The 24149-nt window shown below is 38.7% G+C and overlaps 2 protein-coding genes across 2 annotated transcripts in view; one reads left to right on the top strand and one right to left on the bottom strand.

The window, feature by feature from the left end:
- Nucleotides 1–3008: 3008 nt before the first annotated feature.
- Nucleotides 3009–24149, bottom strand: part of tmem151ba (transmembrane protein 151Ba) — a 30642-nt gene continuing 9501 nt past the window's right edge. The window contains exon 3 of the mRNA XM_051644388.1: nucleotides 3009–3041. The gene's annotated coding sequence lies outside the window, so the exon portion shown is untranslated. The remainder of the gene's footprint in view (nucleotides 3042–24149) is intronic.
- Nucleotides 4874–24117, top strand: tcte1 (t-complex-associated-testis-expressed 1). The gene is made up of 4 exons (XM_051644520.1): nucleotides 4874–5139; nucleotides 8224–8786; nucleotides 10973–11422; nucleotides 20254–24117. Exons 1-4 carry the CDS (start codon nucleotides 4959–4961, stop codon nucleotides 20407–20409), a joined length of 1350 nt encoding a protein of 449 aa, XP_051500480.1. The 5' UTR covers nucleotides 4874–4958; the 3' UTR covers nucleotides 20410–24117.

The raw sequence follows: 24149 nt of genomic DNA, 5'->3' as shown, positions 1-24149 counted from the left end.
CGCACAGTGTGATCTGAGACACGGATGCATTACCCTGAGTATATACAGTGGCAAGAAAAGTATGTGAACCTTTTGGAATTACCTGCATTTATGTATAAATTTGTCTCAAGTTTGGTTTGATCTTCATTTAAGTTACAATAATGAACAAATACAATCTGTTTTAACTAATAACACACAAATTGGAGTTAGAGCTACTTTGACTTATAAAAAGCACTGAAACATTTTGAGTTTGCTATTCACAAGAAGCATCTGCTGACATGGACCGTGCCACGCAATAAAGAGGTCTCAGAAAACCTACGAACAAGAATTGTTGCTTTGCATAAAGCTGGAAAGGGTTACAAAGTTATCTTGAAGAGCTTAGACATTTTTGCTTTTTTTTCAAGAAAAGGAGGGAGGAGCCGAAATACATTTTTGCGGTACTCAATATAATGCCACAAATATATTGAACCCGGAACATTCCTTTAACACCTGTACCTTAAAAACTTCATTTGGTGAAGCTCATGAAAACAGGTTGATTTCACCCTGTAAGGGGGTTCAGTGGAAAGGAGGAGCCGAGAACCGGCTTAATAATATACAGGTGCATCTCAATAAATTAGAATGTCGTGGAAAAGTTCATTTATTTCAGTAATTCAACTCAAATTGTGAAACTCGTGTATTAAATAAATTCAGTGCACACAGACTGATGTAGTTTAAGTCTTTGGTTCTTTTAATTGTGATGATTTTGGCTCACATTTAACAAAAACCCACCAATTCACTATCTCAAAAAATTAGAATATGGTGACATGCCAATCAGCTAATCAACTCAAAACACCTGCAAAGGTTTCCTGAGCCTTCAAAATGGTCTCTCAGTTTGGTTCACTAGGCTACACAATCATGGGGAAGACTGCTGATCTGACAGATGTCCAGAAGACAATCATTGACACCCTTCACAAGGAGGGTAAGCCACAAACATTCATTGCCAAAGAAGCTGGCTGTTCACAGAGTGCTGTATCCAAGCATGTTAACAGAAAGTTGAGTGGAAGAAAAAAGTGTGGAAGAAAAAGATGCACAACCAACCGAGAGAACCGCAGCCTTATGATTGTCAAGCAAAATTGATTCAAGAATTTGGGTGAACTTCACAAGGAATGGACTGAGGCTGGGGTCAAGGCATCAAGAGCCACCACACACAGACATGTCAAGGAATTTGGCTACAGTTGTCGTATTCCTCTTGTTAAGCCACTCCTGAACCACAGACAACATCAGAGGCGTCTTACCTGGGCTAAGGAGAGAAGAAGAACTGGACTGTTGCCCAGTGTTCCAAAGTCCTCTTTTCAGATGAGAGCAGGTTTTGTATTTCATTTGGAAACCAAGGTCCTAGAGTCTGGAGGAAGGGTGGAGAAGCTCATAGCCCAAGTTGCTTGAAGTCCAGTGTTAAGTTTCCACAGTCTGTGATGATTTGGGGTGCAATGTCATCTGCTGGTGTTGGTCCATTGTGTTTTTTGAAAACCAAAGTCACTGCACCCGTTTACAAAGAAATTTTGGAGCACTTCATGCTTCCTTCTGCTGACCAGCTTTTTAAAGATGCTGATTTCATTTTCCAGCAGGATTTGGCACCTGCCCACACTGCCAAAAGCACCAAAAGTTGGTTAAATGACCATGGTGTTGGTGTGCTTGACTGGCCAGCAAACTCACCAGACCTGAACCCCATAGAGAATCTATGGGGTATTGGCAAGAGGAAAATGAGAAACAAGAGACCAAAAAATGCAGATGAGCTGAAGGCCACTGTCAAAGAAACCTGGGCTTCCATACCACCTCAGCAGTGCCACAAACTGATCACCTCCATGCCACACCGAATTGAGGCAGTAATTAAAGCAAAAGGAGCCCCTACCAAGTATTGAGTACATATACAGTAAATGAACATACTTCTTTCCAGAAGCCAACAATTCACTAAAAATGTTTTTTTTTATTGGTCTTATGATGTATTCTAATTTTTTGAGATAGTGAATTGGTGGGTTTTTGTTAAATGTGAGCCAAAATCATCACAATTAAAAGAACCAAAGACTTAAACTACTTCAGTCTGTGTGCACTGAATTTATTTAATACACGAGTTTCACAATTTGAGTTGAATTACTGAAATAAATGAACTTTTCCACGACATTCTAATTTATTGAGATGCACCTGTATATAATAATTTAATAAACAACTTAAACAAACACACAACCAAAAACACACAGTACAGCTGCCTGCAATTCTCTCTCTCTCGAACTGTCGTCCCCGGCCGCCTTTATCCCTCGCGCGCCCCATCAGGCTTATTGGGGAACGGGTGTGTCTCATTCCAGCCCGGCCCCGCCCTCTTCGGCTCTACACTCCACCCGGCGTTGCCTCAGGCCGGGGAGCCCCCGGCATGACGTACATCCCCCACCCTTCATCCCCGCCTTCCTCGACCTGGGAGGAGACAGGAGGGGAAAAACAAAACAAAATGGCGAGGGAAAGGCCAACACGGAGCGACAGAGAGAGAGAGAGGAGAGAGAGAAAAAGAAACTCACCGGTTCTCTGATGCGCCGTCGCGTGGTCCTCGATCAATACACCACCCTCTCAGGCGGACTGCAGCCGCTCCTCCCCGGGCGGACCGGAGTCAGACCTCCGACCCCCAGCGGACAGAACGCCCCTCCACGTTCCCGGCGTCCCGCGGGGACACTCCTCCGCCCCTGGCAGCGGCCCTACCACTCCAGGCGGTCGGGGAGTCGCTTCCCTCCTCCCCCCGCGGACGGCGGTCTTCTCTCGACCCCTCCATGTTCCCGGGGAACGGCAGGGCACTTCTCCGCCCCCGGCAGCGGCTCCCTCGCTCCAGGCGGTCGGGGAGTCCCGTCCCCACTCGCCTCGCGGACGGCGGTCGTTCCCTGCGTCCGGGTGGTCAGGCTACTCCGTCCCCCGTCGGACGGCAGCGGCGCTCCCCTGGGTGGACGGTAGTGTCGAGGACTCTGCGACGGGAATCCCTCCTCCTTCCCGGGTTTCGGCACCAATGTAAGGGGGTTCAGTGGAAAGGAGGAGCCGAGAACCAGCTTAATAATATAAATAAGAATTTAATAAACAACTTAAACAAACACACAACCAAAAACACACAGTACAGCTGCCTGCAATTCTTTCTCTCTCGAACTGTCGTCCCCGGCCGCCTTTATCCCTCGCGCGCCCCATCAGGCTGATTGGGGACCGGCCCCGCCCTCCTTGGCTCTACACACCCCAAAATCAAAAGAAATAAATATGAAGTTATATTTTACTAAAGTAAAAGTACAGTTTCCTCCCCAAATTCTCATTACTTTCATGTAAAAAAAAAAACAGGTAATTCCCATTACTGTAATGTGAAAAAAATTATATACTATTTAAATTGTAAAGTATTTACTTGATACTAGTATATAGTGCCTTTATGCTGATTTAAACTGAAAATCACTGCATTACATTTTACAGTAAAAATGACTCAACAACAGTAATGAGAATTCACACTGAGTATTAGTATTACAAAAACGTAAAAAAGTTTTTTTTAACGATCATAGATGATTGGGAAGGAAATGTTCTGCTTTGAAATATAGTAGCATGAGTCTCCACATGCTGTGAGTCTCCATGGTGTCATGCACAAAGAGTCACGTGATAAGATGCGTGGATTGACGGTCTCAGAAGCGGAGGCAACTGAGTCTTGTCCTCTGCCACCCGGATTGAGGTGAGTAACTGCACCACCATGAGGACCTCGTAAGCAGTGGGAATTGGACATGTCAAATTCAGGAGGGGGGTGGGGGATTGTCTTCGGCATATTGCAGCACTGTTTTGCGGCCCTCTTCAGCCAGTCGCGGCCCGTTCGCCATAACGCGGCAGCCCGTTTCAGGTTATCGCCGCCCGTTCAGCTGTTTCGCAGAAGGCCCACCGGGAAAAGTCCCGGTTCTCCCTATGGCCAGTACGCCCCTGATCACAGCAAATATTATTTTTACTTACCCACTTGCTCCAAGAGCAAAACAAAAAATCCACTATTACATTTGAATGACTTTCCAGAAGAGGAAAAAAATATAGAGCGTTGATTAAGACAGTAAAATGGGAGAAGATGCCAAATTTACTGTCACTCTTTCACCAGCTGTAATAGAAACCACCTCGCAGCTGTGGTAATTCGTTTTTTAAAACTAATTCCAGGGTAATATAACACAAAGCACAATGTTATAAACTTATACTCAATATTTAAAAAAGTTATCATATAAAAAAATGTGTTAGATATACGCTGCTAAATAAGGCGGAAACGCGTCATCACAGTCTGTGAAAAAGGTCTATCGTTTGTCAGATCGGTATGGAGTTACATTTGTGCCACAAATCTTCGCTCACAAAATTATATGTTGAGCGCACAAAAAATGTTCTGCATGCGCAAGTTGATATTTTGAGCATGCAAAAAGTTATTTAAAATGTATTCAAGCACAAAATGTATTTAACTGAGTTCAAGTGACTGCAAAATAACTTTTTGCATGCTCAAAATATCATCTTGCACGTGCAGAACATTTTTGTGCGATCAAAATATCATCTTGCACATGCAGATTTTTTTTCTTTCTTTTTTTTTTTGGCACTCAAAATATCATCTTGTGCATACAGAACATTTTTAGTGTGCTCAAAATATTATCTTGCACATGCAGATTGTTTTTTTTTTTATTTTTGCTTTTTTTTTTTTTTTTTTTTTTTTTTGCACTCAAAACATCATCTTGCGTGTGCAAAATAACTTTTTGTGCGCTCAAAATTTCATCTTGCACGTGCATAACATTTTTGTGCCCTAAAAATATCATCTTGCGCATGCAGATTTGTGGCACAAATATAACTCCATACGCGTGACGTATGGGAGGATGTGAGACGCGTCTGCGTGCGTTACCATGTCAACACCAAACTTCAAAACCGAACCGAAAGTGCTCTGTATCATTACGTTCTCATGATTATTTTCTGTCAGTTTTAGCGGAATGTCTGAAAGTGGGTCATTAAGGGCACAGAGAAGCATGTATCCTCCGGTGAAGACGGTAAACGCCGCGGCCGACGGGCGGAAAATGCGCAGCATCATCGCGGAGGATTCTGAATGGAGTCTCGCTGAAGTTCCTTTACTAACAACACTCTGCCTTCAACATATAGTGACACACTTTAAAGGCAAATAATCCAAATATCTATTTATTTACACATTCATCCAGGTTTGATATTTTGTGTCCAATGCAGTGCCATTCAAACACATTTTAAGTGTGACTTTAGGTCCAAAAGTGTCCAAATACTGTTGGGGGCTACGGTAATACCGCAATTTTAACGGTAAACCAAAGTAAAAATGCTACAGTAAAATTGTTTTAATTGTTTAACATATATGATAAAAGATTTAACAAGACAATATGTCATTTTTCAGTAAAATATTGTAAAAAAAAATAAAAATAAATTTAGATGTAAAAAGCATGATTTTACTGTATAATTAACGGTAAAAATGTGTATTTTGTTTAACAAGAGAATACATTTACTTTTTACGGTAAACTATTGTTAAAATGATGGACCTTGTGCTGCATTCACACCATGTCGAAATTACCGTAATTGCGAGATTCCGACTTGTAAAAAGCGTTCGCGTCCTCGTAAAACTCGTAATTACAACTTGTAAACTCTGAATTTTCGGAAAGCTCCGATTTGTACCACCTGACCGCTGCAACGTCATGCGGAAACACTTGAAATGCCTGCGGCTTCAGCAATAGTAGTTAAGTAGTAATCTCGTAATATTTCTGTGTAATAATTAGTATAATTGACTATTATTAATATCTTTTTTTTTTCTCCCCAATTTGGAATGCCCAATTCCCAGTGCACTCTAAGTCCTCGTGGTGGCGTAGTGACTCGCCTCAATCTGGGTGGCGGAGGATGAATCTCAGTTGCCTCCGCGTCTGAGACCGTCAACCCGCGCATCTTATCACGTGGCTTGTTGAACGCGTTACCGCGGAGACGTAGCGCGTGTGGATGCTTCACGCTATTCTCCTTGGCATCCACGCACATCACACCACGCGCCCCACCGAGAGTGAACCACATTATAGCAACCATGAGGAGGTTACCCCATGTGACTCTACCCTCCCTAGCAACCAGGCCATTTGGTTGCTTAGGAAGCCTGACTGGAGTCACTCAGCACGCTTTGGATTTGCGACTCCAGGTGTGGTAGTCAGCGTCTTTACTTGCTGAGCTAACCAGGACCCCAACTATTATTAATATCGTAATAATGCAAGATTAATCTGAAAATAAATGAAAGACATACAATACAGTTTAATGTAGCTAGCACAGAGTTGGATAACCATCTAATGTCCTGCTAAATAAATGATACGTTTATTAATAAGGCATTTGCATAACGACTGTTACTTGTTGTATTGCCATAGAAACACATAATTCCGAGTTCCTAGGGCGTGAACAGCTCCGAATAGAATTTCCAAGTTGCCAACTCGTAATTACGGTAATTACAACATGGCGTCAACGCAGCTTTAATCTCAGCAGCGCCATCTTTGATTTTTGTTGGGAATGACAACGAGGCTGTCTTCAGTGGGTTGTTCAGTTGTTTAAAATGATTGAACATTGAAAAAATATATTTTCAAGAACATTCAGTAGGCAAAAAAACTCCAGACAACACGAGTTGTGGAAAATCAGATGTGACCTAGGAGCTTTTTACAGCTTTATACTGTGCGTGCCATTAAAGAGACGGTAAGTCTACCCCTCACAGCCTCATTTTCAATTAGTTCAAAAATCAAAGATGGCGCTACCCTGAATAAGGTCTATAGAAGCCCAGAAACCCAGTCATTATATTTTATGGGAATAGTTATGTTTCATTATTTTAAATATTGTGGTGTTCTGTGTTATATTTTATGTAGGTTAGTTAGTGTCTATTGCATTATTTTAGTGTCACATGTGTTACTCTGATGGTGTTTTGTGTTTGTGTGTATTAATTATTACACTCTTGATGAACTTTAAGTCATTATGTGGCCTTCTGTTGTTACTACGGTGATTAAAAATACATTTTAAAGTGAAAAACAGACTTTTAAAGTTCCAGAAGGTTAGTAAAATACATTTATATCATTTAATTATAGAAACGGTAGTGAACCGTAAAATATACGGGCATCAAAATGACATCCTGTAAAACCTGAAACTGTATTTAGTCACTGTATTTTTTAACAGTAAATTTCAGGCAACCTCAGTTGCAGAATGTTTTTCCACAGAAAACTGATGAAGGCCCACCTACACAAGAATCAAAAGATTCGAAAGGGGTTGTGATGTCATTGACTTTTGTCAAGTCCACATATAGGGTCAATGATGTGCATTTTTTTTTTTTTTTTTTCTGTCCAGATCCATCAAGTTATTGAAAAATACATTTGAAAAAAAAAAAAATTATAATAATAATTTTGCTGTTTTTCTGTGGTGAAAAAACTGGTGTAAGCATCCAGAGAGACAGTAAAAAAAAAAAAAAAAAACGTAAAAAAATAATACGTGTATATATATATATATATATGTATATGTGTATATTTGTGTGTGTGTGTCTAATTAAAAGCTGAAATTCTTGGAAAAATAAATGTTGGCATAAGTATTGCAGAATAATGTTTTATTATTATTATTATTATTATTTTAAAGGCAATAAACATATATATTTGCAATGTTATTAATATTTGAAAAACTTTTTTCCACCAGATCAAAGTCAGGTGGTGTAGCCAACATGTAAGTTGTAATTTGTTTATCATGTGATTAATAAATAAATAAATAAATAAACATAAAACAGAGAGGACCTCTTTAAAAAAAAAAAAAAAAATCAGATATTTTGACATTTTTATGAAAGGCACATTTTATTCAGGTCAAGTGATAACCTGAGAAAACTTTGTAATATTCATGATTTAAAAATTCATGATATTTGCATAAATATATTTATTACTTTGATAAATATGTTTGAAAACTTTTTTGAGTTGTGTACTCTCACATGTGTTCAGTGTGCAAGGAAAGTACTTCATAGTAACATCACATGACATTTTAAAGTCACAATCATTATCATTTTTGTTTTTTGCATAGAAAATGCAAAATGGTTTTAAAAAAAAAGTCTGAAACCAACATGGACACAAAGATTACATTTTGACTAACTTGACACGTGTTTAAAACTAGATTTTTAAAAGATTGAAAGAAATGATATTCAAAGGAAGTTTACTGTTTACATGAAAGCCTAAACCGTGTTTCAATATTCTGCAGAAAACCCCATTCTGGATGAACTCATTCCCCGCCATAAAGCGTTTGTCCTACGCAGTCTGCCGCCGTCTCTTCCCCTGACTGTTACCGCAAACCTGATCAGTGATGAGGGCTACTGGAAACGCTGTTATCTGGATCGCTGGGGTCTCGGTGACGTCTCCACGTACGGTAACAGCTGGAAACGCATGTTCTTTGAACGTTACCTAGAGGGCCTCATTGAACTCTTTATTCCAGATGTAACCGACACCAAGACGGTCCTGAATGTGGTGCCACTGTGTAGAAACTACGTGAAGCGCTTGGATATTTCTCAGCTGCTTCCACCCATCAAAGAGCCACCCAGGTTTGATGAGGGCTCTGATTGTGCCAGTGATGTGGGCAGCGAAGGACCCTCCATGGATCACTTTGATTTCGGAATTCTGCTTGACAAACTGACAAACATGGAAGAGCTTCATTTGGTGTATGGAGTGAAGGGATGCGGCATGAACTTCGAGTGGAATCTTTTCGAGTTCACCTTCAGAGACTGTGAATCGCTGGCCAAAGCCCTGAAGTCCTGCAAGACCTTAAAGGTTTATCATTAATTATTGTAATTAGTTGTAGTTAGTATTTTCAACATTATCAAGATAGTGTTTAGTGTTTAGGAATTTTCTGCCAGAGCAGATGGACAACAAACTTCTGCTCAAACTCTTTTCCTATTTTGGTCCTGAATTTCTCACACTGTTTTAGTTACAGACACATAGCGAATAAAGTGGCAGCCTTAAAGGGACAGTTCACCCAAAAATGAAAAAAATCTGTCATTATTTACTCACCCTCATATTGTTACAAAACCCGTATGACAAAAGGTGATGTTCACATTGCTCATTTGCATTTAACAGAAATATACAATGACCAGGGCCACTATTAAGAATTAAAAGCACCACAATGGTACTATAAAGTATCATTAAAGCAGTCCATATGACTTGTGCGCTATATTCCAAGGTTTGTAGTTATTCACTGAAAATCTTAACTTCCGATATTGCACTCAAGTCTCATTCGCACCTTCGCATATTTAACTAATGGCGATTGGTAACAGTTCAAGGATGGGCAAGGAGGAGGCGGGAACCGGCTGAACAGTAAACATAAAATTTTAATGTCAAACTTAACTTTAACATGCAATGTGGCCATGTGCGTCTCTCTCTCTCTCTCTCTCTCTCTCAAACTGGTGTCTCCGGCTCCTCTTTATCTCGCTCTCCTGCTGATTCAGCGCCAGCCATGCAGCCTCACGGCCCGGCCACGCCCTCCTCCTCATCACAGCGATGTAACACAACCAATGCCATTTTGATGCCCCATTTTATTTTATTTTTTATTTTATTTATTTATTTTTTCCTTTTTCACCCAATTTGGAATGCCCAATTCCCAATGTGCTTTTAAGTCCTTGTGGTCACGTAATAATTAGCCTCAATCTGGGTGGCAGAGGACAAATCCCAGCTGCCTCCACGTCTGAGACCGCCAACCCGTGCATCTTATCATGTGGCTTATTGAGCGCGTTGCCACGGAGACATAGCATGTGTGGAGGCTTCACGCCATCCACCACGGCAACCACGCTCAACTCACCACGCGCCCCACCGAGAACAAACCACATTATAGCGACCACGAGGAGGTTACCCCATGTGACTCTACCCTCCCTAGCAACCAGGCCAATTTGGTTGCTTAGGAGAACTGGCTGGAGTCACTCAGCACGCCCTGGATTTGAACTAGCGACTCCAGGGGTGGTAGTCAGCGTCTTTACTCGCTGAGCTACCCAGGCCCCTTGAGATATTGTTTTTTAATGACCAACACGATACTGATTATTTTTGTGTTTAAGTGTCCGATGACTAATATAACCAATTTTTTAATTCTTGTTTTATTTCTGCTTTTGAGGCACAATAACAACTTAATCATTTATCACTCTCCTCTGAATACAGAATTAATATTGCGCACAGTCTACAAATTTAAGTATTTGAAGTTTCAATGAACACTTGTTCAAAGCCCTTCAATTAATATTTATTTAATACTTAGTTAATATTTAAAATTTCAAGTCTTGTCTAACTGTATAGGGAATCCCGATTTTAAATAACTGATAACTATTAAGTGGAAAAGTAGAAATATCGGTTAAAAATATCGGTCAACCCGATTATCGGTTATCGTTCTTTAAATATTACATTTATGTTGTGGATTTAGCTGATTAATGTCACACATATTGGATGCATTTGAGTAAGGTAATTAACCCGTTAGTGATGTTCATTTGACTTTCTTTAAAATAAATAAATAACAAAAAACAATGTTAGTGCATTGTTACTATCTTGCAATATTTTTTTCTCTTAATATTTCATCAACAAGTATGTTTTAATTAAATTAAATAAAATACATTTAATTTTCTCATCTTTATTGTTGACAAGAAACCTTTTGTGAACGAACATTTTCGTCAGTAATTTCATAGACGAACTTGACACTAGTTATCATATGGATTCAGAAGACTTGGAATATAGCGTAGTCATATGGACTACTTTTGTGGCGCATGACAGCCCCTGGTCTCCATATGCGTTCATTGTGTGAAAAAGAGCAGCTTGGACATTCTTCAAGGTATCTCCTGTTGTGTTAAGGATATGGAACGACATGAGAGTGGGTAAATAATGACAGAACTCTTCCTCATGTTATATAGCACACAGTATGTGACATAATTGCTTAAGGATATGGCGTTAACATATGTTTGATATAATCCCACCTCTCACAACAGGTCTTTAAAATCCACCGCAGTAAAGTCGACAATGACAAGTGTTGCGTACTCGTAAGACACCTGCTGGATCACCCGTCACTGCTGGAACTCGACTTTTCACACAATCACATCAGTGACCGCGGAGCCCAAGCGATCAGCAAACTCCTGAACCGCAGTCAGCTGAAGAGACTGACCGTCTACAACAATCACATCAGAGGTGCAGGAGCTCAGGCACTGGCACACGCTCTCGCCAGAAACTCCACTCTGATGTTCCTCAACCTAAGACTCAACCTCATCGGGGATGAAGGGGGTCAGGCGCTGGCTCAGGCTCTGATGAAGAACAACACCTTGGTGGACCTTCATCTGGGTGGCAATAAGATGACAGAACCGGCAGCCATGGCGCTGTCTCAAGCCCTGGTGGAGAACTCCACGCTGAAGACTCTAAACCTCTCCAACAACAGACTGGGAGTGGTGAGTAATCCTCATAACATGTCGTTAAATTTTTTTTCACACTCTCACTACTTTATTTAATTGATCTACTAACAATGTCCAACAGTGTATGTACATGCATCACAGAAGATTAATGTCATTTTTGTGTCATTTTCAGCACATCTCAAATTCTGTGTTGTGTTTAATAGAAATCTGTGCTGGAAATGACGCTGATGGAAATTACATTTTAACCTTTTATCAAATAAAATGACCGACTCCTTTGTCTTGCTATGGCTAGTTTCATAGTTAACATTTGATATAACCTAAATACACAAAATTAAATCATATTGTAAACAGTCAAAAGGCTTTATGACGTAATCATAATATAAGTGCTCTTTGTCTGCTTTAAGTAAATTTACAAAAGCAATATCATCTTATAAACAGCCATAACATAAACGTGTAACATGCAATACATACACAAGTCAAACTTATATAGTGGAAGATATTTATTAATAAGTCTCCAAATAAGATGCACAAACATTAAAATTAATTAAACATATTGAGTACAGTATAGAATCAGTTTGATTATTTATTTATTTTATTCTTGGGTGTGTTTACATGTCAACATGCATATGTTCTGATATATTTTAATCATGTAGCTTTACAAGTGTTTTTCGTAATATCTCAAAATTTACATTGAATATGTGTTATTTTGTATTTTGTGCATGACTTGCAATGTCTTATAACCACTTAAAAATATCTCATGGATGTTTATATGAGACATTGATTTGTCACTTTACTTAAAGCATACCTATATATATATATATATATATATATATATATATATATATATATATATATATATATATACACACACACACACACACACACACACACACACACACACACACACACCTATATACAGTCATGGGAAAAATAAAGTACACTCTCCTTGAATTCTATAGTTTTACGTGTTAGGACATAATAAAAATCATCTGGTCCTTAGCAGGTCTTAAAATTAGGTAAATACAACCTCAGATGAACAACAAAACATGACATATTACACCATGTCATGATTTATTTAACAAAAATAAAGCCAAAATGGAGAAGCCATGTGTGGAAAAGTAAGTACACCTTATGATTCAGTAGCTTGTAGAACGACTTTTAGCAGCAATAACTTCAAGTAATCGTTTTCTGTATGACTTTATCAGTCTCTCACATCATTACGGAGGAATTTTGGCCCACTCTTCTTTACAACGTTACTTCAGTTCATTGAGGTTTGCGGGCATTTGTTTATGCACAGCTCTCTTAAGGTCCCGCCACAGCATTTCAATCGGGTTGAGGTCTGGACTTTGACTGGGCCATTGCAACACCTTGATTCTTTTCTTTTTCAGCCATTCTGTTGTAGATTTGCTGGTGTGCTTTGGATCATTGTCCTGTTGCATGACACAATTTTGGCCAAGCTTTAGCTGTCGGACAGATGGCCTCACATTTGACTCTAGAATACTTTGGCATACAGAGGAGTTCATGGTCGACTCAATGACTGCAAGGTGCCCAGGTCCTGTGGCTGCAAAACAAGCCCAAATCATCACCCCTCCACCACCGTGCTTGACAGTTGACATGAGGTGTTTGTGCTGATATGCTGTGTTTGGTTTTCGCCAAACGTGGCGCTGTGCATTATGGCCAAACATCTCCACTTTGGTCTCGTCTGTCCAAAGGACATTGTTCCAGAAGTCTTGTGGTTTGTTCAGATGCAACTTTGCAAACCTAAGCCATGCTGCCATGTTCTTTTTAGAGAGAAGAGGCTTTCTCCTGGCAACCCTTCCAAACAAACCATACTTATTCAGTCTTTTTCTAATTGTACTGTCATGAACTTTAACATTTAACATGCTAACTGAGGCCTGCAGAGTCTGAGATGTAACTCTTGGGTTTTTTGCAATTTCTCTGAGCATTGCACGGTCTGACCTTGGGGTGAATTTGCTGGGACGTCCACTCCTGGGAAGATTGGCAACTGTCTTGAATGTTTTCCACTTGTAAATAATCTTTCTCACTGTAGAATGATGGACTTTAAATTGTTTGGAAATGGCCCTATAACCCTTCTCAGATTGATGGGCAGCAACAATTGCTTCTCTAAGATCATTGCTAATGTCTTTCCTCCTTGGCATTGTGTTAACACACGCCTGAATGCTCCAGACCAGCAAACTGCTAAAACTTCAGCTTTTATAGAGGTGGTCACACTTGCTGATGATCAATTAATCAAGGGCATTTGATAAGCAGCACTTGGCTACTACTTAGCATCTTAATTCCTATGGAAGCAGTAAGGGTGTACTTAGTTTTTCATATGTGGATTCTCCATTTTGGCTTTATTTTTGTTCAATAAATCATGACATGGTGTAATATGTCATGTGTTGTTGTTCATCTGAGGTTGTATTTACCTAATTTTACCAGATGATTTTTATTATGTCCTAATACGTAAAACTATAGAATTCAAGGAGGGTGTACTTTCTTTTTCCCATGACTATATACAGCTCTGGTAAAAAATTAAGAGACCACTGCAAAATTATCAGATTCTCTGGATTTACTGTTTATAGGTATGTGTTTGAGTAAAATGAACATTTTTGTTTTATTCTATAAAGTACTGACAACATTTCTCCCAAATCCCAATAAAAATATTGTCATTTAGAGCATTTATTTGCAGAAAATGACAACTGGTCAAAATAACAACAAAGATGCAGTGTTTTCAGACCTCGAATAATGCAAATAAAACAAGTTCATATTCATTTTTAAACAACACAATACTAATGTTTTAACTTAGGAAGAGTTCAGAAATCAATATTTGGTGGATTAACCATGATTTTCAATCACAGCTTTCATGTGTCTTGGCATGCTCTCTACCAGTCTTTCACATTGCTCTTGGGTGACTTTATGCCACTCCTGGCGCAAATATTCAAGCAGCTCGGCTTTGTTTGATGGCTTGTGGCCATCCATCTTCCTCTTGATCACATTCCAGAGGTTTTCAATGGGGTTCAGGTCTGGAGATTGGGCTGGCCATGACAGGGTCTTGATCTGATGGTCCTCCATCCACACCTTGATTGACCTGGCTTTGTGGCGTGGAGCATTGTCCTGCTGGAAAAAAACAATCCTCAGAGTTGGGGAACATTGTCAGAGCAAGTTTTCTTCCAGGATAACCTTGTACATGGCTTGATTCATGCGTCCTTCACAAAGACGAATCTGCCAGATTCTAGCCTTGCTGAAGCACCCCAAGATCATCACCGATCCGACAGAGACCTGGAGAGGCCTTCAAGCCACTGTCTCACATCCACTGTGAAATTTGGTGGAGGATCATGATGATCTGCGCAATACCATCCCAACGGTGAAGCGTGGTGGTGGTAGCATCATGCTGTGGGGGTGTTTTTCAGCGGCAGGGACTGGGGGACTGGTCAGGGTTGAAGCAAAGCTGAATGCAGCAAAATACAGAGACATCCTTGATGAAAACCTGCTCCAGAGTCCTCAGGACTTCAGACTGGGCTGCACAAAGCCAAGACAATGCAAGAGTGGCTTAGGGACAACTCTGTGAATGTCCTTGAGTGGCCCAGCCAAAGCCCGGCCTTGAACCCAATCGAACATCTCTGGAGAGACCTGAAAATGGCTGTTCAATGAGAATGGCAGAAAATCCCCAAATACAGTAGTGCAAAGTAGGGCTGAAACGATTAGTCGATGTTATCGAAAACAATAAAAAATTGTCGACAAACATTTTCGTTGTCGAGTAGTCGTTCGATCTCATTTAACGTAACATGAGATCATACAAAACTCTAATGATGCTGCGTGAGGGCAGCACTGTGAATTACACAGCTCACAGTCCAGATGCACTCTAAACTTTCCAAACAGCTTCGGGTGATGTAGATCACAAAGTATGAGGGAATTATAATGCAAAAATACAAAATAAGTAAATACAGAAGCACTCTCGTTGTGGAATAAGTGGAGCTGGAGCTGCCGCTCCGCTGAAGCAAAAATTGAGTGTCGAGCATCTTTAAAGGAAACACCCCGGCGTTACATCTTTAATGCAGTTATATTTAATGCGTTATAGCTTTATTAAAGTTCAAATAATAAGGATGCAGGTCATGTAAATAACTACAAACTCCAAAACTGGCATTTCTCTGTGCAGTCAGCGCTTCTTAAATGAGTTGAGCGAATGTCCTGATCTCAGGGGAGAGATTGAAACTGCTCCCTGCTGATGCACACTCTGTCACGGGGACGTTCATCCCTCGAGCGCGCACACTTGCTGCAGCTAGATTATAACACGATGACTCGCGACGTTGTGAATCATAACCATACATAAGTGTTGTGGTGGTTATCTTATCGTGAACAAAATTGGCGACACACAGCTCTATTAAGAAGAGAGAGTTCATTTTTTTGTGAGTTAAAGATGGATCGAAGTGAACAAAAAGGTGAGAGAGGGTAGTCTTAGCCCCATTATACACTGCAACAAAATATGTTTTCGCCAGATGGGCTGGTTTGAGTATTTCTGGGATTTTCACACACAACAGTCTCTAGAATTTACTCAGAATGGTGCCAAAAACAAAAAACATCCAGTGATCTTGTTGATGAGAGAGGTCAACAGAGAATGACCAGACTGGTTCAAACTGACAAAGTCTACGGTAACTCAGATAACCGCTCTGTACAATTGTGATGAGAAGAATATCATTTCTGAATACTATTCTGAGATGCGGGTTGGCGCTGTTTTGTTGGCACAAGGGGGACCTACACAATATTAGGCAGGTGGTTTTAATGTTGTGGCTGATCGGTGTATTTTAAAATATCTAAAAATCCTTTAAAAAAGATGCATTCATCTGAGAAGCAGCATATAAGATATTTAGACTTGCTCTTAGAGAATAGATCTTGAATATAAGTGTATTTTGTCTTTACTGCTCTCGCAGAAGTATAACCAAGTGAAAAAATACACTTATACAAAATACACTTATATTTATGATACATTCTCTTAAAGCAAGTCTAAATATCTTATATGTTGCTTCTCAAGTAAATGTATCTTATTTTAAGGATTTTCCCACAATTTTAAATGGAAACAAGATAAAAACACTTGATAACAATAGGATTTTTTTGCAGTGAATTTCTTACTGAATTAAACTTAATAAAAGGTTTTTTTTTTTTATTTAATTCAGTGAATGTCATTAAGAGGTATTTTAAAATGATGACTTTGTCCTCATTATTGTTAGTAAGCACATTTAATACAACCTTTTAAGTCAGGGCACAAGCTGAATAGTCGGTTAAGAGCTAATGATTAATAGTTGCAATAATCGCCGAATAGTCGAATAATCGCTATAATAATCATTATATTAGTCGATTATCAAAATAATCGTTAGTCGCAGCCCTAGTTCAAAGCTTGTCGCATCATACCCAAAAAGACTTGAGGCTGTAGTCGCTGCCAAAGGTCGTTAAACTAAGTATTGAGTTAAGGGTCTGAATACTTATGTCAATGTGATATTTCAGTTTTTTCTTTTTAATAAATTTGCAAAGTTATCAAACATCTGGTTTTTGCTCAATGGACCAGTCCAATGGGGCCAGTGCCCAGGGGCCCTTGACTACCAAGGGGCCGGGCTGCAAGGTCTTGTGGCCCATCAACTTCAAAAAAAAACAACTTATATGCTTAAATATGTGGGTCCCACAGCTTATACAAGGCCCCCTCAACAGTTCCCTGTGACTATGATGGCCCCCAGCCCTCTTATAGGACTCTTTTGCCTTCCTGTTTCTAATTAAATTTTTTAAGCAACTCTTTAATCTTATAACTCTGCCTGGTGAAAGTTTCCATGCTTTTCTGGAAGTAGAAGACCTTGTAAAATAATTTCCAAAATAGCTACTGTACCTTCATATTTTAATGCACTCATCTGTTTTATGTGAAATCTTTGCTGATTTTGATAAAGTAAAATTAACAATAACATTACTTTATTGTAACTGATATTTCAAAATGAGTATTTATGGAATTCAAACTAAATGCTTCATTATTTTATAGAAAAATGGTTTAAAAAGGGTTAAAAATATAGTTTTCGGACTATTTCATATTTTAGGCTTTATATGGTTAAGCTTTATTCTTTGTATAAAAGGGCTGTCAAACAAAAACCTTTATTATAAGAAATAACTAAAATACTAAAAGAAAATTGGCCGGGGCCCATGCTAGTCATAATCCGCCCCTGATTATGGGGTATGGAGTGTAGACTGATGTGAAGAAAATAATTTAAAGCATAAGGCTGCAACATAACAAAATGTGGAATAAAATGAAGGGGTCTGAATACTTTCTGAATGCACTGTATAAATATAACTGACACGTGTACAGATAACTGACATGTCTGAATAAATGAGCAAAAACCCACAAGTGTTTTTATCTGTGCTCTCCCCCTTCATAGCTGCTTGACTTTGGTGAAATGAAGCCATGTCACTTAAAAGATAAAACTTTATTGAAAAAAATATTTTTTGGCTGTGGCAAGTAAACACCGGTATAACTTTATCAATATTTATAAATAGAAACAAAAACGTTGCCGACTTTTTTCGCATCCCACTACACAGAACATTGATATGGTAGTTTGGTCACAAACATGCCGGCGCGGTCATACAGTGACGTCACATGATACAGGTCAATAGAAATAAATTATTAAATCAAAAGCTGTATTTGTTAACATTAGTTAATGCACAATGAACTAACAATGAACAATAGTATTTTTATTAACTAACATTAAGAAAGATTAATAAATACTGTCAAATATATTATTCATTATATACATAAAAGACATTTGAAAAGTACCAGAAATAAATGATGAAGGTCTGGTAAAAATGTCCAATTTAGTTTTAATGTGATCTTCATTTAACAACAAGAAACGAGTTGAAATCTGTTTAATACAAATCATCCCCTGGGAACATTGCCTGAAGTTAAAACACCAATCACATTTTCTTCAGAAAATGTAAAAAACATTTATATATATATATATATATTGTTTTTTTTTTTTGTTTTTTTGTTTTTTTTTTTGCATTATTTCTGTAAAAATTAAATGATATTAGTTGTCCAATGATCTAAATCTAACTTGGTTTTACTCCCTCATTTTTTTATGAGAAATTAATACTTGGCTCTTTAAAAGCGTTTAATTCTGTGTAAAGAGATAAATATGAAATGATGTAGTCCTGTCGATTGTGTTCAATTATTCAGTAACACATAGACATGTGGGGTGGGGATTACTTCTCTCTCGGGACGCATCGTCCAAATGGCTCCTGCATTTATCAGCCCTCCCAGTTCAGATTCAAGGCAAATTATATTTCAAACAATCACCTCTTATGCAGGAAAGATCTCTCTGGAGCTGTTCAAGAAACATGATCCTGGATACTCAGAGTGATGCCATCTAAATGAACTCATATTGCTAAATGTGATAAGCTTTGTTATCAAAGTGCTTCTACTGCCATTTCCAATAGAGATATTTGATGTTAACCATAAAATCTGAATTACATATTGAATTATGTAGGCATGAATTCAAAGAAATTACGTTTAGTTTCAGTGTCTTGAGAGTGTGCAATTAAAGAAATATATGATCAATCGACAGCATTTGTGGCATAATGTTGATTATCACAAAAAATTACTTCAACTCGTCCCTCCTTTTCTTTAAAAAAAAAAAAAAAGCACAAATCTGTTACAGTGAGACACTTACAATGGAAGTCAATGGGGTCAATCTTTAAACATTAAAATACTCACTGTTTCAAAAGTATAAACACAAGACGTAAACAAACTGTTAGCATGATTTTTGTGTGATTAAATCGCCTACTATCCTTTTTTGTGTAAAGTTATATCCAGTATTATAATTTTATTGACATGACTCTAAAACAATTGTAAAAATGACAGTTTAAACAACTTTACAGCTCAAATAATTCACTAGTTTTAACAAGAGAAATAATGTGTGCTTTTATAAAATTATTAGCTTCACATTTCTGACTTTAAACCCTCCAAATATTTACCCCATTCACTTCCATTGTAAGTGATTTACAGTAACCTCAATTTTTGCCTTTTGTTTAAAAAAAAAAAAAAAGGACGGACAGAGGGGGCCAGGGTAGCTCAGCGAGTATTGATGCTGACTATCACCCCTGGAGTCGTGAGTTCAAATACAGGGTGTGCTGAGTGACTCCAGTCAGGTCTCCTAAGCAACCAAATTGGCCCGGTTGCTAGGGAGGGTAGAGTCACATGGGGTAACCTCCTCGTGGTCATGATTAGTGGTTCTCTCTCTCAATGGGGTGCATGGTAAGTTGTGCGTGGATCGTGGAGAGTAGCATGAACCTCCACGTGCTGTGAGTCTCCGCGGTGTCATGCACAACGTGTCACGTAATAAGATGCGCGGATTGACGGTCTCAGAAGCGGAGGCAACTGAGACTTGTGCTCCGCCACCCGGATTGAGGTGAGTAACCGCGCCACCACAAGGACCTAGTAAGTAGTGGGAATTGGGCATTCCAACATTGGGAGAAAAGGGGATAAAATTAGAAAAAATTAAAAAACATTTAAAAAAAAAGACGGACGGACGAGTTGAAATGATTTTTTGTGGTTGCTGTCGATTGAGCTTAACTTGTATTGAACCCTGAATACTCCTTTAAAGCCAATAATACACATTCCTGGTTTAATAGTGCAGAATTCATCAGTAAATGTTATTTACCATCCAATCAATTCATGACGTTTTCACAAGGAAACATTTCAGAAGTAAAATATGTTGTGAATGACATTTCACATTGACTTTCCTTCAATTAGGAAGCCTTGAATTAAACGGAGTTCAGATGCTTACAGTTATTTTTGTATAATGCATTTTGTCACATCTCCTGTATCTCTTTTACAGGATGGTGGGAAGGTTCTGGAGGAGGGGATGTCTCACAACAGCAGTCTGGTGAAGTGTGACATTCGGCTGACTGATGTGGGTCAGGATAGTGAGTACAGCATCACTCAGGCTCTACACGCCAATCAAAACCAGGCTGGACGCAAACATCAAACATGACTATGTTCCTAATACAAAAGTCTGAGTCAAATATGAATTATAAGCCATGGAAAAACATACGAAATAAATAAAACTATCAAAATAACTAAAATATGTCTATTGAGAGCTACAGGATAAAGGACTTTTGGAAAATGTTTTGATGTGTTCAGTGATTTGCATTGTATAAATATATCTATTATCCTCAAATGATGAAATAATTGAAACAAGAATTGGTGTTCTGGATTAAGCAACTTCTGATCATGAATTGAACTAGTTAGTGGTGTTTGCGTATTGAGTGCATGGCTCCCACAGATAGAGATTAATTGGGCTTGGGTAGCTCAGCGAGTACTGATGCTGACTACCACACCTGGAGTCACGAGTTTGAATCCAGGGTGTGCTGAGTGACTCCAGCCAGGTCTCCTAAGCAACCAAATTGGCCTGGTTGCTAGGGAGGGTAGAGTCACATGGGTAACCTCCTCGTGGTTGCTATAATGTGGTTCTTGCTCTCGGTGGGGTGCGTGGTGAGTTGTGCGTGGATGCCGTGGAGAATAGCGTGAAGCCTCCACATGCGCTACGTCTCCACGGTAACGCGCTCAACAAGCCACGTGATAAGATGCACGGATTGACGGCCTCAGATGCGGAGGCAACTGAGATTCGTCCTCCGCCACCCGGATTGAGGTGAGTCACTACGCCACCACGAGGACTTAGAGCGCATTGGGAATTGGGCATTGGTCATTAATTAAGAGATTAATTAGCAAGCAGTTTGTTAAGTGGCAAAGGTCACAAGCTAGGTTTCCATTCACATTTTTTTTTATGCAAATTATGGGATATCGCATCACAAATCCTGGATGGAAACACCAAGATGCAAATAAAATCTCCAAAATGCACATCACTGTGTAACAATTTTTATTTTTATTTTTTTTATTTTTTTTGTTCCTGGGTAGTAAGTGTTATTTCCTAATTGCTTATGCCTCGAAAGTATAGAAAACGTCTATTATTCCTCACAAACTTTGCTTTTGTGACCAGGACAGTGATATTTTAAAATGTACCTATTTCCAATGAGAAAACAGGCAAATTTGTGTCTTTTTGTTCACATAAAGTCAGAAAAAAAACAACATATGAATCCAAATTAACATGTATTTATACTAAAGTAATATTCAAAGCCGTGCTGGTCCATAATGGTAACAAGTACCCGTCTCTTCCCCTGGCTCACTCGGTGCACCTCAAAGAGGATTACAACAGCATCACGACCTTGCTGGACGCCTTGAAGTATGATGAGTACAGCTGGGAGGTCATAGGAGACTTCAAAATGGTGGCATTCCTGATGGGTCTCCAAGGCGGTTTTACCAAGTTTCCCTGCTATCTTTGCCTTTGGGACAGCAGGGACACCAAGGCGCACTACCACAGGCAGGACTGGCCACAGTGGACCGAGTTCTCTGTGGGGAGGAACAACGTCAAGCGGGAGCCACTGGTGGACCCCCGGAAGGTGCTGATGCCACCATTGCACATCAAATTGGGCCATAAGAAACAATTTGTCAGAGCTCTAGATAAGGAGTCGGCAGCCTTCAAGTACCTTCAAGACTTCTTCCCTAAGCTGTCTGAGGCAAAGGTCAAAGCCGGTGTCTTCGTCGGACCACAGATAAAGAAGGATTTTGGATTCAAATGTTGTTTTTTTCTGACTTTATATGAACAAAAAGACACATTACATTCGTAACTTGGATGAAAACATGACTAATGACAGTGAGTATGTTGAAGACTTCCAGAAATGCAGTATCTTTGACCAGCTGAATCAAAGACAGTTATTTTTACACTCATTAGTGTGCAGTAATCACTCTTTAAAGTTGTATTTTAAAGAAAAGAAAGATAATTTCAGGGAGCTTATTTCTGTGATACAGTATCCATTCAGATTTTTACATTAAACTCAGTGAAAGTATTTTAAATTACAACATATAGCACAGGTAATTTAATGGAGATTTATTAAACTTGGACACACATATTTGGCCTCCAACCTGAGATGTGCCACAAACTGAATAGCCAACACTGATAGTGTTTACAGACTCGGTGAGATATGACATTTGTTATTGTTGAAGCACTATGCAGCAGCATAAAAAATGTCTTGCATGTCATTAAATCTACAGAAACTAAAATAACCATATCTGTTTAGGCAGTGGAATATTTCTGTATGACATACAGTCCGCTCAGTGTAATCGAAACATTACAGAAAAATATTACTTCGTTTATCTAAAAACGATTTTTCCCATCGTTTTAATATACATCATTATTAATCACTTCTGGTTTACCTTATACTGTACATCACAACTAGAATGTGATTATTGACTGTTAAACAATGTCATTGTATTGTTAGACAAGACAATATCGTTATATATTTCCACCATACTGACTGTGTAATGTGCACATTTAGTGTATGACAAGAACACACGAAAACATTCACTTTCTAGTTGCATTTAAAAATCTGACATTCAGTGCACAATTATAATTAATTTGTTTTACAAAATGTTTCATATATACTATATACTATATACTGAGACATAAAGCACGAGCTGAAAACACGTGTTCACTTAGAAACATCATCCTTTAATCACACTTGTGATTTTTCCATGCTTTTCTACCCAAACTAGTGTAAAAATTATATTTAAAGGGATATTCCGGGTTCAAAACAAGTGACGGTCAATGGACAGAATTTGTGGCATAATGTAGATTACCACAAAATAAAAAAATATTTTTGACTCGTCCTTCCTTTTCTTTAAAAAAAAGCTCATCTGGGTTAAAGTGAGGCACTTACAATGGAAGTCAATGGGGCCAATTTTTGAAGATTCAAATTCAGTTTCCAAAGTATAGACACAACACATAAACAATATGCGTGTAAACATGATTTTAGTGTTATTGAATCACTTAATGACCTTTTCTGTGTAAAGTTATATCCAATTTTACAACTTCGTTGCCATGACGATGTTAGTTCAACAAATCCTAAAACAAATAAAAATGACAATTTAAATAACTTTACAGCTCAAAAAATACACACGTTTTAAGAGGAGAATTAATGTAAGTGCTTTTATAAAATTATAAGCTTCACATTTCTGCTTTTAAACCCTTAAAAAATTGGCCCCATTGGCCCCATTGACTTCCATTGTAGTTACTTAACTATAACCTCAATTCTTGCTTTATTTTTTAATAATAGGATATCTGATTTTTTTATTTTTTTTTTATTTTTTTGTGGTAATCAGCATTGCTGTCGATTGAGCTTAACTTGTATTGAACCCGGAATATTCCTTTAAGAGAGATTGTACAGCTATGCACATCACGTTGACAATTCAAAATCCCACATTTTAGCCAAAGTAGAACCCCAAAAAAGGAAATTATTCAAATGAAATGTGAAGTTTGTAAATTCTACACCGCTGTTTTTCAGACACTCCCACTTAACTGTCATTGGTCGGACAATCAGGTGACTCCGCCCACACTTTGCACCATTAGTCGAGCCATTATCGTTATGTCCAGCCCAGTCGAGCTGCTCAAACAAGCAGATTGCAATTCCATTTGGTGCCACTAAAGGCACAGAAATTATTTTACATTTTTAAATGAGTTTGATGCAAAAAAATCAGTATTTGTCTGAAACATGTTTATATTGTGTCTGTTGGTAAATGTAGGCTTACAGAATTTACAGTGTGTATTGTATTGTAAATAAAGCCTGAGGGCAGCCAGTGGCCATGAGCTTTTGAGCTTCAGTCTTTTTTTGAGTGATT

This window comes from Myxocyprinus asiaticus, chromosome 19 (genome assembly GCF_019703515.2).
Source record: "Myxocyprinus asiaticus isolate MX2 ecotype Aquarium Trade chromosome 19, UBuf_Myxa_2, whole genome shotgun sequence".
In the NCBI taxonomy this organism is placed as follows: domain Eukaryota; kingdom Metazoa; phylum Chordata; class Actinopteri; order Cypriniformes; family Catostomidae; genus Myxocyprinus; species Myxocyprinus asiaticus.
Note: the sequence above shows the minus strand (reverse complement) of the source record. Positions and strands in the feature narration are given on the sequence as shown.

Bases quoted from the DNA above. Each gene is read 5' to 3' on its own strand.
- tcte1 (XM_051644520.1), top strand. From the start codon at position 4,959: ATGTCTGAAAGTGGGTCATTAAGGGCACAGAGAAGCATGTATCCTCCG. The intron at 5,140-8,223 runs GCAAATAATCCA...AATATTCTGCAG, and splicing joins TATAGTGACACACTTTAAAG to AAAACCCCATTCTGGATGAA. The intron at 8,787-10,972 runs GTTTATCATTAA...CTCTCACAACAG, and splicing joins AGTCCTGCAAGACCTTAAAG to GTCTTTAAAATCCACCGCAG.